This window comes from Cyprinus carpio, chromosome B16, assembly GCF_018340385.1.
Source record: "Cyprinus carpio isolate SPL01 chromosome B16, ASM1834038v1, whole genome shotgun sequence".
NCBI classification, from domain to species: Eukaryota; Metazoa; Chordata; class Actinopteri; order Cypriniformes; family Cyprinidae; genus Cyprinus; species Cyprinus carpio.
The window spans coordinates 23657029-23673268 of NC_056612.1; the positions used below are offsets into that span (position 1 = coordinate 23657029).

The 16240-nt window shown below is 39.4% G+C and overlaps 1 protein-coding gene across 6 annotated transcripts in view; it reads right to left on the bottom strand.

Moving 5' to 3' along the window:
- The window catches only part of LOC109055979 (oxidation resistance protein 1-like), a 141295-nt gene that overhangs the window by 32198 nt on the left and 92857 nt on the right, over positions 1-16240 (bottom strand). For all 6 annotated transcript variants that reach the window (XM_042741593.1, XM_042741592.1, XM_042741594.1 and 3 more), the window contains 3 exons: positions 13170-13252; positions 6612-6719; positions 5139-5255 (listed from right to left, as the gene is read on the bottom strand). In XM_042741593.1, the coding sequence (XP_042597527.1) occupies positions 5139-5255; positions 6612-6719; positions 13170-13252 (308 nt within the window). The remainder of the gene's footprint in view (positions 1-5138; positions 5256-6611; positions 6720-13169; positions 13253-16240) is intronic.

Below are 16240 nucleotides of genomic sequence, written 5' to 3' on the forward strand. Positions count from 1 at the left end.
CTTAGAACCTAAGCCTGGAAAAAGGCCACCAACCCTGACTGCAGGGCTGCACATGTGGGTGGTTTACATCCATGTGATCATTAGATCACCGCCGGACTGATCTACACTCCACACACACCGTTACAGTGCTGTTCAACTTCACACACAGCTCATGTTCATGACTCATGTGCTATTGGTCTGAAGCAGTAGATGGGCCCTCAAATGCTCAACAGCTATGTAGCCATTATTATTAGAGTGAGTAACACGGCAGAAGGACGCTGTCAGCTGACTCTAATATTAACTGAGATCAACAACAGTACTTTTAATCAACTGTCATCTGTGTATTTGTCTATATGCAGCTGTTTGCTGTGAAATATTACAACAACAACCTGCAGCTCCATCTGATGACCAGAAACAGGTTCTGCAGGGGGAAAAGCCAAAATCCTCCTGACAGATGTCACTGAAATAGGTGTCTACATTCTGCTTGGAGCCGTTCACATCCTTAGGTTCAGAAATGATTTGTTTCTATGGCAACACGCAAGATCCCAAAATGGATCCATATGTGGTTTTGTCGTTATTGAGAGCAAAATACTTAATGACTGCATTAATTTATCTCTGTGCTCTTGGAAAATCAGAGCAAAATAGAGTGGAAGTGGATATAGTGAAATGCCATATAGGGAAATGTAGAGGTACATTACTGAGCAAAAAAAATTTTTTTTTTTTTTTAAGAAAGAGGTCTCTTATGCTCACCAAGACTGCATTTATTTGATCAAAAAATGCAATCATTTTGTGAAATAGTTTTACAATTTAAAATAACATTTTCTATTTGAATATATTTTAAGATGTAATTTATTCCTGTGATGCAAAGCTGTATTTTCAGCATCGTTAATTCAGTCTTCAGTGCCACGTGATCCTTCAGAAATCATTCTAATATGCTGATTTGCTGCTCAACAAACATTTCATATAATCATCAAGGTTGAAAACAGTTGTGCTGTTTAATATTTTTGTGGAAAGCATGACATTTTTATCTTTGATGAACAGAATGTTCAAAAGAACAGCTTTTATATGAAATAGAAACATTTTGTGACATTATAAATGTCTTTTACATTTTTGATCAATTTAATGCATCCTTGCTGAATAAAAATAAAAATTTATTTTAAAAGCCTAAACTTTTGAATGGTAAACCTGATGTCACAATGAGTCCGAAACGCACCATGAACACATGTACAGTGCAAATTTAACATCACACATAAACTCGGCTGATCTGAAGAGTTTCATGCTGTCATTGACTGAAGCAAAGCACCACAAGAGTTTCTGGGCATGAAATCAGACCAGACGAGTAACACTGGGACAAAGTCACCTTTTCCTGGAGTCAGCCAACACCAGCAGCCACTGGTAATTAACACTGGCCATCTCTCTAACACACACACAGGCCTTCCTCTTCTTCTTTTCATCGCCAGTCTCTCATTCCCTCTCGTCTTCTAGTGACGCAGACTAAATTTAGCATACAGCAGGAAGGGAGGGTGAGATCAGGACGATACAAGGCAAAAACTCCTCAGGAGACTCAATTCAAAGTCACCAGATTTCATAGACAGAGTCAATGCTGCTTGTGTAGTCAGACTTTCAAATATTGGCACAAAGTCTGATCCACACTGCAGCTTATTCTGAACAAGAACTGCCCACTTAATACAGCTCAAGAACACATGACTGACATGCAATACGACCAATGATGCATTTATTTGCAATTATATAACAAATAATGAATATTCTTTCTTTTTCAGATACACAAATTGACAAAGGAGTAGAAAATATTTTGATTACAAACCAAATGTTGGTAACCGAGCCATTGACTTCTGTAGTATTTCGTTCCATCCTATGGAAGTCCGTGGCTACTGTCAACTGTTTGGTTACAAACATTCTTCAAAATATCTTCTTTTGTGCTCAACAGAAGAAAGAAACAACTTGAGGGTAAGTAAATGATGACAGAATTTTAATTTCATATTTTGGTTGAACTATCCCCCTTCAAATAGCAAGGGAAGAAAAAACAATACATTTAAAATAATTAACTGAATAAAAATAAATAACTTTAAAAATACAAACAAATTCAAATTAATGAATTAATTCATTAATAAACAAACATTTTAATACATTAAAAAAATAAATAAAGAAATAAAACTAAACAAACACACAAATGTTTACTATTATATTTTATAGTACTTACACATATTCCTCTGCCATGGAAGAAGCCTACCTGGCTAATATAACTACTATAACAATACAGCAGCATCCACTTCTGAAAGCAAATAAACTGCACCTTGTGGTCAGCGTTCACTATTGCTCTTCATTACACACAAACATGCCAGGGCATCCGCTTTAATAATTAATACAAGCCCAGTCTGTAGCACCGCAATACAGCTCCATAATTAAAAGTTCGTTACAGCCTGGGAAAAGAGCTGTTTGCTTTACTGAAGTGCTTTCTTTACCTGACTGAATAAAAGCGCACCTGGCTGATGCTCACCCTGCCGTGTCTCTGGAGGACTCTGTAGTGTGCATGGAGAAGGCTCTCTGGCTGAGGAGGTCAAAGAGCGCCGCTGCTTATTCTGAGAGCTGTCTACAAAGACACCACCCTTTTAAGGGTCAGTACATAGCAGAAATAGATTAACACAAACGCTTCTAGCTACACAAGCTCCATTTTGTCATCAAAGTGCTAGACAGTAATTTATAACACATGAAAGTAGGTGTTGCAACTGCCACAAGGGGTGCTCTACCGAAAATAAACATAGATTTTCTACACTTACGGCGCTTTTCCATTGCATGGTGAGGCTCGGTACGGTTCACTTTTGGGGGGTTTTCCACAGGGTACAGTACCTGGTACTTTTTTTAGATCCACCTCGGTTGAGGTTCCAAGTGAACCATTCCGTTACCAAAATGTGAAGTGTAAACCTGCTGATTACGGATTGGGTGGAGAGAATCATCGCTACCTGCATCACTGAACTTGCAACACAAACATAATTTTTTTTTAGGAGTCGAGGCAGTAGAGGTGGCGCAACTATAATGACATGTGAATAATCCCGCCCACTCTCGAAGTGTTATTAAACTGCAGTGGAAACGCAAACCGTTCCAAGCTGAGCCGTACTGTAATGTACTGAGCCATGCCGTACGACGCAGTAGAACAGCGCCATTAGTTTTCTCTTTCAGGTAGAGCTGCCAAGTCCGTATATTATACACAACTTTTGCCTTCTTTTTTTGTAAAGTTGCGTGAAAAAATCCTGGGTTGCTTATTTAAATATAATAAAAATATGGTTGCTTGTTAGGGAAAACTGACAAGCTACTAGGTTTCTTTATTTATGTATGTAGGACTTTTCAATATTGAATGAATTGTAGGCTCCCATATATAAAATATCTCTTGCCTTCTTGAATGAATTTTATTACAGAGCTTTTTGAAATGCATTCTGGGATTGCTCTCTCTATGAAGAGAGAAGAGTCTTAAATTTTGGCTAAAACAAGGTGCTGTCATGTCAGAACATGCACGCCTACAATGCTGTCTAGGTAAGCAGCTGACTGGATTTTGAAGCAGGTCAGGAATCCTCATTTGATTCCCAGTACAGCACCTGTCTCAGACTGCTAGACAGATCACAGCTTCCTTTTCCCAGAGGAACGGTCTAAATAGATATGTGTGAAAGAACCCAAAGGGAAAGGAGCATCTTAAGCTGAGCGCACAAGTGGGCAGGTTTGCAAACGGCACCGTCGCAGCAGTCACTATGGAGACCAGGAGGCAGCGAGGTACACTGGCCTCTTCTTTATAAGATGCTGAAGGTAAAGCCTTTTACTGCAAAACAGAAATTCAACAGTAAACCTACTGACAGCGTGTAACACAAGCAGTTACTCCACAGGAGAAAAACAACTAACTAAGTCTGGGCAATAAACAGAATATTCATATTTTTCTAACAATATACAGTAAATTAAGCAATTGTAATGTTGCAATTTGACCATTAAGTTATCTTATTGTCATTAAACATTAAACTAATGACAAGAGTGAGTTTATTTTTAAAAATAGATTTTATTTTTAAATATATATACAGAATTTACATGTAGTAATTAATTAAATATTTAGTTAATAATAAATATTTATGTATTAATATAAGTACACACACATATTATTATTTTAATATATTTAATATATTAAATATTTTATTATTATTATTATTCAAATAATTGTAAATATGTATATATCTCTGTTAATTAACATTTTTTGTGACCAGATTTTTATTGTATTTTAGCTGTCTTGCATTAAACATTGAGTAATTTTTTTTAGCAACAACATTTTTATTTAATCTAGAGGGGGAAAATACCCTTCAAGACATTTTAGAGCAAATTCTTAAATATTGATTACATATTTTAAAATCTCTATGGCCCAGTCCTATTCACCACACCAGAACTGTCTAATTTCTTAGGGATTTAGATGAAGTGCATAAGAATGAGGGTAAGTCAACACAGCTCACGGCAGGTATTTGATTACAGAGGGTGTGTAAATATATTGCTTGATAGTGAAAAACCACAGCCTTGAGCCAGGTGATCTCAAAACCAGCTCAAAAGCAGATTTACAGAAGTACATCCATTTGTGTCGTATAAATATTTTATGTATCCACCTGTCCTTTTTTGGTGTTTCCTGAACACTTACTTCTAGTTGTCACTGCAGACTAACTGGGATACTTATGAGTGTTTTAACAAAAACATACATACTTGCCCTTTAAAGATGAACTTGTTGACCTTAAGTGAATTTATTAAACAATTACAGTTCCTATTTGTCTGAGAGACACAGATACCTCGACAACATAATGGAGAGTTTTTCTGCAAGACCGGCATTTTCCCCATCAGCTGATGGAAAACAAAGCACAGTGTTTCCTGACTAACAATGAACAGCAGCATCTCATGCTGTCAGCTCACTGTTTCACTGATTTCACTGTTCCATTGAATTTCTTTCACATGAATTCCTGTAAGCAAGAAAGCATAAGATACATAAGCTTCTGGAAAATAGCCAGAGATCTTTCGGTGTGAACTCATGGCACGCTCGGGGTGTGTGTGCTTGTGTGAGAGTCCCTCCAGAGCACAGGTTAAATGATGAGGCTGTGTGGTGTGAAGAGGGAAATGTCACATACCGTGGTCACTTTCTCCAGGTCAGCTTCTGAGGAGGTGGGAGAGAGAGGGCTGCTGGGACTGAAGGAGGGAGAGCTGCCCGCACTGGACACATACTCTGGATCAGGAACATACAGAACCTGCAAACACAACCGCAGCGTAACGCTTCACAAACACCTGCCAGATACTGCTTGCATGAACGGAACGATCACCCCACACACACACACACACACACACACACACACACATATATATATATATATCAAATCCACTATAATTGTATGAATTAATAGTGGATTTGATATATGAACTCAAATAATACTGTTTTTGTGTTATGGAATGTAGTTTTAAGAGTTTTTAGGCAAGAATGTACTTGTTTAGACTTCATATGTGTGGTTTGTTAATAAAGATAACGTCTATTTGAAAATCTGCTTCAATGTTTTCAGACATGTTAGCTCCAGGGCGTCAGCAGCCTGTGGCCTTGTGCCTAAGGCCAAATCACAGCCGTGCCAATATACAGCCATGGCTAATTGTGTGATATTGCTCATACACACACACACACACACACACACACACACATATATATATACATATACATATATATATATAGTTAAAATCATGGTCACCAACTTCTCATGGTAATTTTGTCATACTCTCCTAAACACAAAAACACTCAAATACACACATTTTTGATTAAATGTTTTACATGGAATGTTTTCTCTCATGCCAAACTGTTAAAGTACAGAGAAAAAAAATCAGTAATCAAATGTCGATGCATCAAACATGATCTCTCCCGGTGCTCCTCAGATCTCTGAAAACAGAACAGGCTCCACTCGTGTTAGTTTGCAGGGCAGTGGAGTCAGTGCTGAGGAGCTATTCAACGGGCCGGAGCGCTGGGGAGGATTACGCTAATGGAAGGAGCCGCAGAGTTTGGTCACGTGATCTGTGCTGAGAGCCCTCCAGCTGTACTGTGTCAGGTGGCGGTCGACCATCTCCAGCGCCTGACTCTATCTATTAACCTCTCATTACTGCGCTCACCGCCACGTGAATATCAACGATCCGGACTTTAGCTTTGCTTAACTTGTATTCGTGAGGAGATGATGATGCAATACTGGAGCTGTTTAGTACGAGATCGTTCATAACTGCTCATGCACTGACAGGAACAGAGAAGTCATTAATCACTCCATCTATCTGGTTAAATGTCATACTGGCCAATAATTGATATGCTGCTGCACTATATTAAACAGTTAGAGATTGATTCTTTGTCTAACGCTTGGCAGAGATCTAATGGTAAGGGGGTGAAGCATTGTAATGGAAGTCTGCAGAGAAAACCTAAGATGAATTCAGTTTAGAGTGTGTGATTTTTGTAACATCATAGCCACATGAAATGGCATTACCAACCTTTTTCACTTCTGTAAAGCAATGCATTTCAGAGCAAAACACGATATTCAAGTAGTAAAACATGAAACAGGATATTAAATGGAGAAAAAACACACCTGACCGGGAACCACATTTCTGGAGAAGAGTTTGTTGAGCTGAACAAGTTCGTTGGGAGTTGTGTCAAACTTCAGCGCGATGCTGTTCAGAGTGTCCCGCGACTCCACCTGCACAACAAAAGCACAAAAACATGTAAAAACAAGAAGAAGGGAGAAGCGGAAGATATTTCTTTAGGTTCCTCTTGGTGTACACAAGGTGGATGTTGTACACTACTGCTCAAAACTTTGGGGTCAGTAATATTTTTGAATATTTTTAAAAGAAGTCTCTTATGCTCATCAATGCTGCATTTATTTGATCCAAAATACAGTAAAACAGTAATATTATGAAAATTTCTATTTTATTGTATTTAAAAATTTAATTTATTCCTGTGATGCAAAGCTGCATTTTCAGCATCCTCACTCCAGTCTTTAGTGTCACATGATCCTTCAGAAATCACTCTAACATGATGAGTTAGTGCATAAGAAAGATTTTTTTTTATTTTATTATTATTATTGTCAGTGTTGAAAACAGTTTAGCCAGCAGAACCCTATCCAGCAAAATAAAGTAATATAAAATAAATATGCCACAGAGGGTGAAAAGCTGGTTTAAATTTGAGAAAAAAAGTTTGTGTTTGACACTAAAACAAAGTGAGAAGACAAAAACTTAACAGCAAGAGAAATGCTGCATGGTGTGAACATATTCTTCCCATTTTGCATGTGTTGTGTGGAACTTGTTGCTGCATGATCAATTCTACAAAACACTGACATGCTAAATTCCTCCTATACTCTTCATACCACCACGTTACAGTCCTCTAAACATAAACATGTGAGGACAGTCAGATGACCATTACACTGTAGATAATGACTTAATGTAAAGGATTCTACATAGTTCAAAGTCTGTTTACTATATCATGAGTCTCTCATGTGAGAAGGGCAGTGAGATCATATCAAGAAGACACAGGAAAAGTATGCAAGCTAACCATTTACATTTACATTTTTGTTCCACAGAAGAAGGTTTGGAACAGTTTGGAAGTTTAACTTTGAAAAAGATGCCTCAAGATCCTTTTGATTTCAACACCAGAGCGCATCCTGCGTGAACGCCCCCTAAGAGGACAATCCAGAGAAAACACAGAAAATAAACATGGTTCTTTATGACTGAAATGGTTTACGTCAGCACACAGAGTTTTCCCAGACAGTAAAAAGCATCAGCATATCTGATACCATTCCCACTCTGAATCAGACTTCTGTGAGTTGTTTTTCTTAGAGAATTAAAGAACCCAACCCCCCAATTTGCACAGAAGTTTTCTGGTTGTCTCCAGATGGGAACGTCAGTAGTCGATATTCCCAGTGCCCCCATGCTAGCGCCGTCCTTTCATCCCGTCTGTCTGGCACAGAACATTGATTCCCTGCGAGAGCCATTTGAAAACGGTTCTTCCGTGGGCTATTTATTTGTAGCTTCTGGACGCTTCATTTCAGAGCAAACACAACCTGCCTTCACTGGACACTAATGCCTGTAGTTGTTAGATGGTGAATTTATGATTTTCTCTGCAGTCTAGACGTGCTCTATCCTTCACATCCGTGTTTTTTCCTTCCTAATTCAATCTCAGACTTTAGCAGGAAGTCCCGCTGAGGTCTGTCGTCCTCTTTCTAAAGGCAGCCATGGATAAAAATATCACCCAATATACAACACGAGCGGTGCCAATAGAGATGTCAGCCGTTGCCAGTCGCTTCTGCTCTGAAAAAAGACACCGCAGTAAGAGTCATCAGAACAGTCTAGACAAACTCAACATTTTCCAAACATGGGAGGCTCAAGGTTCCTTCTGAGAAGTAGGAAACGTGTACGGATCAAATTAAAGTCAAATGCATTCTTGTTTGAGTTTGTAGTCTACTGCATACAAGTCAATGTCAATAGAATCAACAATAAAACTATAAATTAATGCAAAGATATGTACAACTAGTAAAGAAACACCAGAGCGCATCAGTCCTTACACTGGCTTCCTGACACATATGAGTATCAAGGTTAATAATCTACATAAACAGCTCTTCCGGCATGTAGTATACTTCTTTATTTTAACTACACACTGCTGTTTAGCTACTTGACACTTTCAAAGAATCTGCAGGCAGAGGCACATTTTACAACATTTTTTTTTTAATTTGTAAATTTATATGTATGGTTTTTTAAAATACTTTATTTATGCATTATTATCTTATAATATGACATCCATTAGGATCCAGCAAATGTGTTTTTCAAGGACAATGCCAATTTAACTTTCTTTAAATGCTTTCAAATCATTTTATCAGCAAAAACGGTTTTGAAAATGACTGATAACCATGAAAATGCATAATATCGGCACCGATAATTGGTCAGTCTCCTAATATATATATATTGTGGTGGGAGGAGCAAACGACAGACACAGTGGGAGTGGCGTTTTATTAACAGAAAAGTAACAAAAACAGGGAATAAAGTGTCCAAAGGAGAAGAGTGTTCAAAATAAATAGGGAATCTGGTGTCCTCGTCATGCTGCGGGGTTCGTGTAGGTGGGGCAGTGTCCAGGTAAGGGGCGGAGTCCGGCGGCCGCACGTGCTCCCCTCTCCAGTCTGGGGCGCGAGGGGCGGCGGTGGCTTTTTCCAGCGGCTGCATCCTTCTCGCTGTCCTCGGCGCTTGAAAGGATTAAACGGCCCAACACGCTGGCCCGACGGCCGTGTAATGGGTGCGGTCTTCGTCCGGACCATGGGTCCGGCAACTCACATCTCTGGCGGCGTGCGAGTCCCTCCACGCACCCTTCCTGGTCCCACGAGGACACCAGCGTGCATGCACGGGGAAGAGACTGGTCTACCGAGGAGAGGCGCGCTCTGCATTTAAATAGCGACGGTGATGAGGCTCCATTTGCGTCAGGTGTGCCTCATCACATGCTGCCAGCCCTGGATATTTCAGCGCCCCTCCTCTCTCACACACCCACTCCTGTCGGGAGCCTGGTGAAGGGCGGCGATTAAGGGACGGGGTGACGATGATAATTAGGGGGGAGGCAGCTGATATATATACATATATATACATATATATATATATATATATATATATATATATATATATATAATACACACACATAAAGTTCACACACACATATATATAAAATAAAAATAAAAATTTGTTTACATAATATATGTACATGCACTGTGTATATATAAACATAATAAGTATATATAAATACATATTTAAGAAATTGAATATATATATATATATATATATATATGCATAAATCACATGAACATACTGTATGAACATATATACAGGTAAATATTTCTTAAAAATGTGTGCGTGTATTTATAAATATAAACATACACAGTACACACACATATATTATGTAAATATATTTTATTTTGGATGCAATTATTCGCAATGAATTGATTAATATTTTAATCGATTAATCTTATTATGACAAAATTCTATACTATTTAAATTACATATCAATCTTCTTTTGCATTACAGAAGTGTTTTCTTTTGCATTTCGGTAATGATATTAATTGTTATAAAAATACAGTTACAATGATAAAACCTTATAATAAGCTTTGTTTTCATTATGTAAAACATAATTTCTTTCTTTAAATTTTTTGGGATGAAATATGATCCATGCATGTTCTTGGTTTCATGAGATTCACACTCGAACAGAACACACAGCTCATCAAACTGGAAATGACATTCCAGCAAACGGTGCAATCAGGCAGAATGTCAAATCAGATGAGCTCCATACTGCGTGGGACATCATGGCTGCTGTGGCATGAGAGTTGCCATAGTGACGCTGTCATTACTACCCTCATGGCACACGCTGGCTAACTGCGTCGACGATCACTTAAAGAACTAATTTTAGCTCAGCAGTCTTGGCATGATGTTGGCGCTCTCGCTTTCGCAGGATGTAGATGAGCCAGCACTTACCATAGAGACATCAACTGTGCTTTGGACATCATAATACCATGGTATTCTTTGAAAAACCATGGTACATGAATCTAAGTATTATCTGAAACATTGGATCGCCACAGTACTTGTGTACCAGCTTGATGTCCCAATAGCCTGTTTTGGCAAATGTCTGCAGGAGGTCAAGGGGCAACTGGTGAGCCTGGTCACAAACATTCACTGCCTAAAGCTCTTCACATTCACCCTAAATGCATTTAAAACAGCTCAGCCCTGTGAGAAAATCAGAAATGTATTTTTAAGAGCTTAGGGGTGATTTTTGCATGATTTGCTCATGCTGCATACAAATCAATGCAATTATAAATATGCACAGAAAGTCTATTGATTTTGTGCACAGTATGCATCATGCATAATGAGACTATAAGCTTTCATCACTAACTACATGACTTCAATGCTGTTACAATGACTCTAGACTGCTACAGGAATCAACAGACTAAGAAAGCATTAAAGCAGATGCTGAATCCACACTGTTTCTCTCTGATGAGATCTCAATCTCTCTCGCTCTTTCCTGGAGTCCAACCAATTTAATTGGCCACAGACCAGCCAATGGTGAGAACCTGCTGACCTGCGGAGCGTTATTAGTGACTGAGCAGATGGGCTACAGTAGTTTAGCTCTCCTTCAACCCCTCCTGAGGCCGAGACTGCTTCTTGAGAAAAGAGCAATGAAGAAAATCACCTGTGGCAGGAGGCGAGGCTTTCACAATAATGGAGGCAGTTTCTCTGAAAGTTTCCCAAAATGAAAACACTGTCATCATTTACAAAGAATTTTTGAACTGCTTTTGCTCATACAATGAAAGTCAGTGGGATCCAAATCAACACTAAACCCAACTGTCTTTCAATGTACAGAGAAAAACAATGATGCCACAGAAAAAAGAGAGTCATACATGTTTGGAACGACATTAAGGTTGAGTAAATGATGACAGAATATTCATATATAGACTATTGGCTGGACTATCCATTTAAAGATGATTTGTCTGTTCAGGGTTATGCATCATGTCCAATAATTATCAAAACATCTTCACAATATCACATCCATCACTCCATCTTTGCAGCGGTGTGGTGTGGTTTGAAGTGGAAGACTGCAAGGCAAGCTGGAAGACTGAGATATGAGTGCTATATCTGCCATCTCTCTCATGTTCACCCCCACACACCCCTCACCAACAACTGCCACAAACAGCCTCATGACACGCTGTGTATGCCCTGTGACAAATGCCCTGCTGTCGTCTTGCACATTTTTCACGCTCTGCGAAGGAAAACAAAGGCCCTGTCAATCACTTTTGGCCGACAGAGACGGATCTTCAGCGTGTGTTGGGGGAGACGGGTGTCAGACACCTGCTCAGATCCGAGGGGAGAGCAGAAGTGTCTGGAAACAGAACCGTGACAGCAGCAGCAGTAACGCTGACTCTGATGAACAGAGCATATCAACTACACCAGCATCCAATCCCACAGCTACCTGATGCCGGATCTGAACCAAATCTGACGCCCCTTTTCCACCGATAGTGTGCTGGTGCCTGACCAGTTAGTCTAAAACTGTATGAACTGATGAACTGCTCTGAATTTTTATTTGTTATACCAACTACCAACTCCCTCCTTTTCCCCACTCTCTCTCTCTCTCTTTCTCTCCTGCTCAGCACGATGACAGCCGATGTGTCTTCACCTTGCAAATACCAACTAATCGAATATGAAGGTTGATTAACTTGGCGTTATTCATAAGTATTAAACATATTTAGTTTTAATATTTTTTGCAACAGTGCTTTCAATACCATGCTGACAACATGCTGCACTTTAAATTTTGTTTCTTTAAAATCATCGATTAGTCAAATCGAGTATTCATTCAGGTAGCCCTGACTAGTGGACATTGTACATCTCTACTTTTAAAGTTAACAAAACCTGTAAGATTTGTAAACAAACACAGTGACCTAGTCAGTTTAAACATGGGCCGTTTCTGAATGACTCCCACCAGATTCCCTGACTGAGCGCCGGCTCCGGCATCAGCACCGGCACCGTTTTTGGTGGAAAAGCGGTATGATTCCAATCTTCTGGGTAAATGAGAGTTCTAGACGCCAGCAGCTTCCTCTCCTCTGTCTCTTTCCACTTCCAGGCAGAACTCCAGATCTCATCTCAACCCACATGCTCCTCTGTTACTAGGGAGAGAGCTGAGAAGCGTTGCCCGCAGCTGGAATTTGAGGGTCATTTCAAGAACACAACAAGCGGTTAAGACAGACAATCGAAGCTCACACGGTCTCTCTCTCTCTTGCTCGGCACATGCGCTCGCCAAATCAATAGAAATGCAAACGCAGAGAGGAAGGTCATTCAGCAAAACTCTGCTGGAATGCATGCAGACCGGTGAAAATAAACAGGCTGATGTAAACATTCACTCGGCTTCATGCAGCGTCTCTCCATCCTAAACGCTGAAGGAAACACACTCGCTCTCAATTCATCCCTGTGGATACACATAGAGCCCTCGTGCAAACTCTCACAGAAACCTCGCAGGTACATGTGGAAAAATCCTCAGCGTAAACAGCGCCGGGATAAGATCTGCAAGACACAAGCCTACGACACACAGCACATGCACAGAAATAAGAAGCAAAGGGGTTGATGTTCCCACTTACGGAATACTCGATGGTGCCCTTCGGTCTCTGGAACGACATCCGCCTTCCATCCTTCTTCTCCGGCGTCTTCTTCTGGCCGGTATCTGAAAGCAAGCGAGGGAAGGTTCTCATTATGTTCATGTTCCGCTCTCCCCTCAGCTTGACACAAGCTGCCGAGCTCTCAGCCTCGACCGACGGCTCATCCGTCAACCGCGAGTGTGAACGAGCCAGAGAACGCAGCTTCTCTCATTCTCTCTCTCACCCTCCCTGTCTACCTCCCTCCTTTCCCCACTGTCTCCCTCTCTTTCTCTCCCACTCAGCACAGTGACAGCCGATGTGTCTTCACCTTGCAATGCCTCCTGCTGCTGCAAACTCCTTAACAGACAGAGACCACCCTGACCTCTGAGAGAGAGAGAGAGAGAGAGATAGAGAGAGACGTAGTGTTGCCTCCTGACAGTATTACATTTGTGTTGTGCTGTGATTCTGTGTGTCTTTGAAACCGATTTCAATGCCTGGCTTATGTAAAGCAACTGTATGTTACGTATCGGCACTGATTTTCCAATTCAGTATTGACGTCAGTTAACCTGGGTTTGCACACTCATTTTGATGCCCATAACTATAAGAGGAAAAAATAGTTGTGAGAACTATTAGATATGTTCAGGAAATTACTTCTATATTACATATGTTAATCTAGCATGAAATTTTTACTGCTGCTCAAAAGTTTGGGGTTTCTACATTTTTTATGTGTTAGAAAGAACTCTTTTGTGCCCACCAAGGCAGCTTTATTTGATCTGTGAAAATAGAAATATTGTAAAATATTTTACACTTAAAAGTAGGCCTTTTATATTTTAATACATTTTAAAATGTCATTTATTCATGTGATGCAAAGCTGAAAACAGTCTTCAGCATCAAGTGATCCTTGAAATCATTCCAATATGATGATTTGGTGCTCAAGAAACATTTCTTATTATTATCAATGTTGAAAACAGTTGCATTGCTTAAGATTTTTGTTGAAATACATATACAAATAGTACTAACCCCAACAGTAACAATTAAAATTATACAATACTGTCATAATGCTGTCATAATTAACTGAATTTAAAATGTATTTCTAACTTATTATATTCAGTTATTTATTATCTGAAATGTATAATTTGTTATGGTAAAAATCTATGATTGATTATATTTAATTAGATTATACTGAACCAAAACATATAAAATAATTGTCCCCAACACTTTTTTGTGACCATGCTCCGGTGTGATTTTTCTCCATAAAATTTAAATTTCAAAATTTAAACAATTTCATTGTGCTGGGAGACAAACAAATAATCACACAGCATTTACAAATAGCAGTTGACTGCATTCATCAAACTACTCATTCTTGGTATAAACAAACAAACAAAAATAAACTGACATTTAAAAAAAGAGACAAACTGTCAAGGAACTTAGACATTACCAACAACTACAGAACAGGAGGTGTGCTACAAATAGAAAGTAAAAAGTGAAAGTGACATACTGTACAGCCAAGTATGGTGACCCATACTCCGAATTCATGCTCTGCATTTAACCCATCCAAAGTGCACACACACAGCAGTGAACACACACACATACACCGTGAACACACACCCGGAGCATTGGGCAGCCATTTATGCTGTGGCGCCCAGGGAGCAGTTGGGGGTTCGGTGCCTTGCTCAAGGGCTCCTCAGTCGTGGTATTGCCGGCCCAAGACTCAAACCCACAACCTTAGGGTTAGGAATCAAACTTTCTAACCACTAGGCCACGACTTCCCCTTAAACTTCCCCTTTTCGTCTAAATAATGTTTAGGTAGACGAAAATTTTAAAAGGAATAAATTAAAACTAAAAGATCAATATCAGCTCATTCAAATGCAGTTTGCAATCATTAAACCAAAATGTATATCCAGCACCAGAACTAATGTGTATGCATATAGTCTCATGGGTGTGAGTGTGTATGTTCGGGGTTATCAGAGCAATGTTAGCAATTCCCCCACATGTTCACTTTGCTTCAGGCGGTCCGTCCGTCTTCACATTAACATTAACTCTAGAATCCGTCTAACAGGTTCTGCACTTGTGACAGTGTGACAGAGAGATGCTCGGCTGTGCAGCCATGAGTCATAGTCATCCTGCTATTTCTGTGCTCACACCAAAGAGACGGCAGCGAAAGAAACCAGGCCAGCGCAAGCACTGATACGAACGCTGATCTTTTATCCAGTGCTTTCACGCCTCTGTTTGAGAGCGTAACCTGACAAACAGCGCGAGTGGCTGATCTCTCTGTATTTACAGTACATGTCACTGAATGAGAGGTCTCATATAGAGTTTTATTACTCTTAAACACATTGTCGTGACATTTAGAAAGCAGATCTGCACTGATTCAAAGGATGATGTGTGATTCCCACATTCAGAGACATAAACATATTTTCTACAGTAAACAGTACTGTTATTATTGTTTGTAATTACCCTCAGGAATTTGGAATTGGATGGGAACTGAAAAGAATTCCTTCCTGTGTTGACATGTTTTAAAATGAAACAGGAAGTCTGGGCAGAACGTTACTAAATGTAAGAACATATTTTTTACATTTTCTTTTAATATATGTCTGTGTTCTATACACATACACACAGACAGACTCATTTGTGTGTGTGTGTGTGTGTGTGTGTGTGTGTATATAAAATATTTTACTGCAGTTAACGCACTGGCCCTGCCCCCAGACCTGTACTTTATCTTACATTTCATAGTTGACTGTTGACAAATATGATGCAGGATAACAACTCCATAAATACAGTTATGCCCTAAAATTCAAGATATTGGGGCAAAAAAGCTCCTGTATGAGTTTTTGTCTCATTTACATGATAACCGATATCACACGAGCAGCGAGAGCAATCACACTAGTGCTGTTTGTACCGAATATATTGAGTGCAAATGTGATTTTATACAACAGTTCAGTAAATACTGTGTTATATTTTAAACACAATATTGTGTGTTTTTGCTCAGTTTTGCCAACAAAAATATTACCTTTAAAGCCACAGCAGAATTGTTGTGTGTCTGCGATCAACACAGCTGTTTTAAGTTTCTGAAC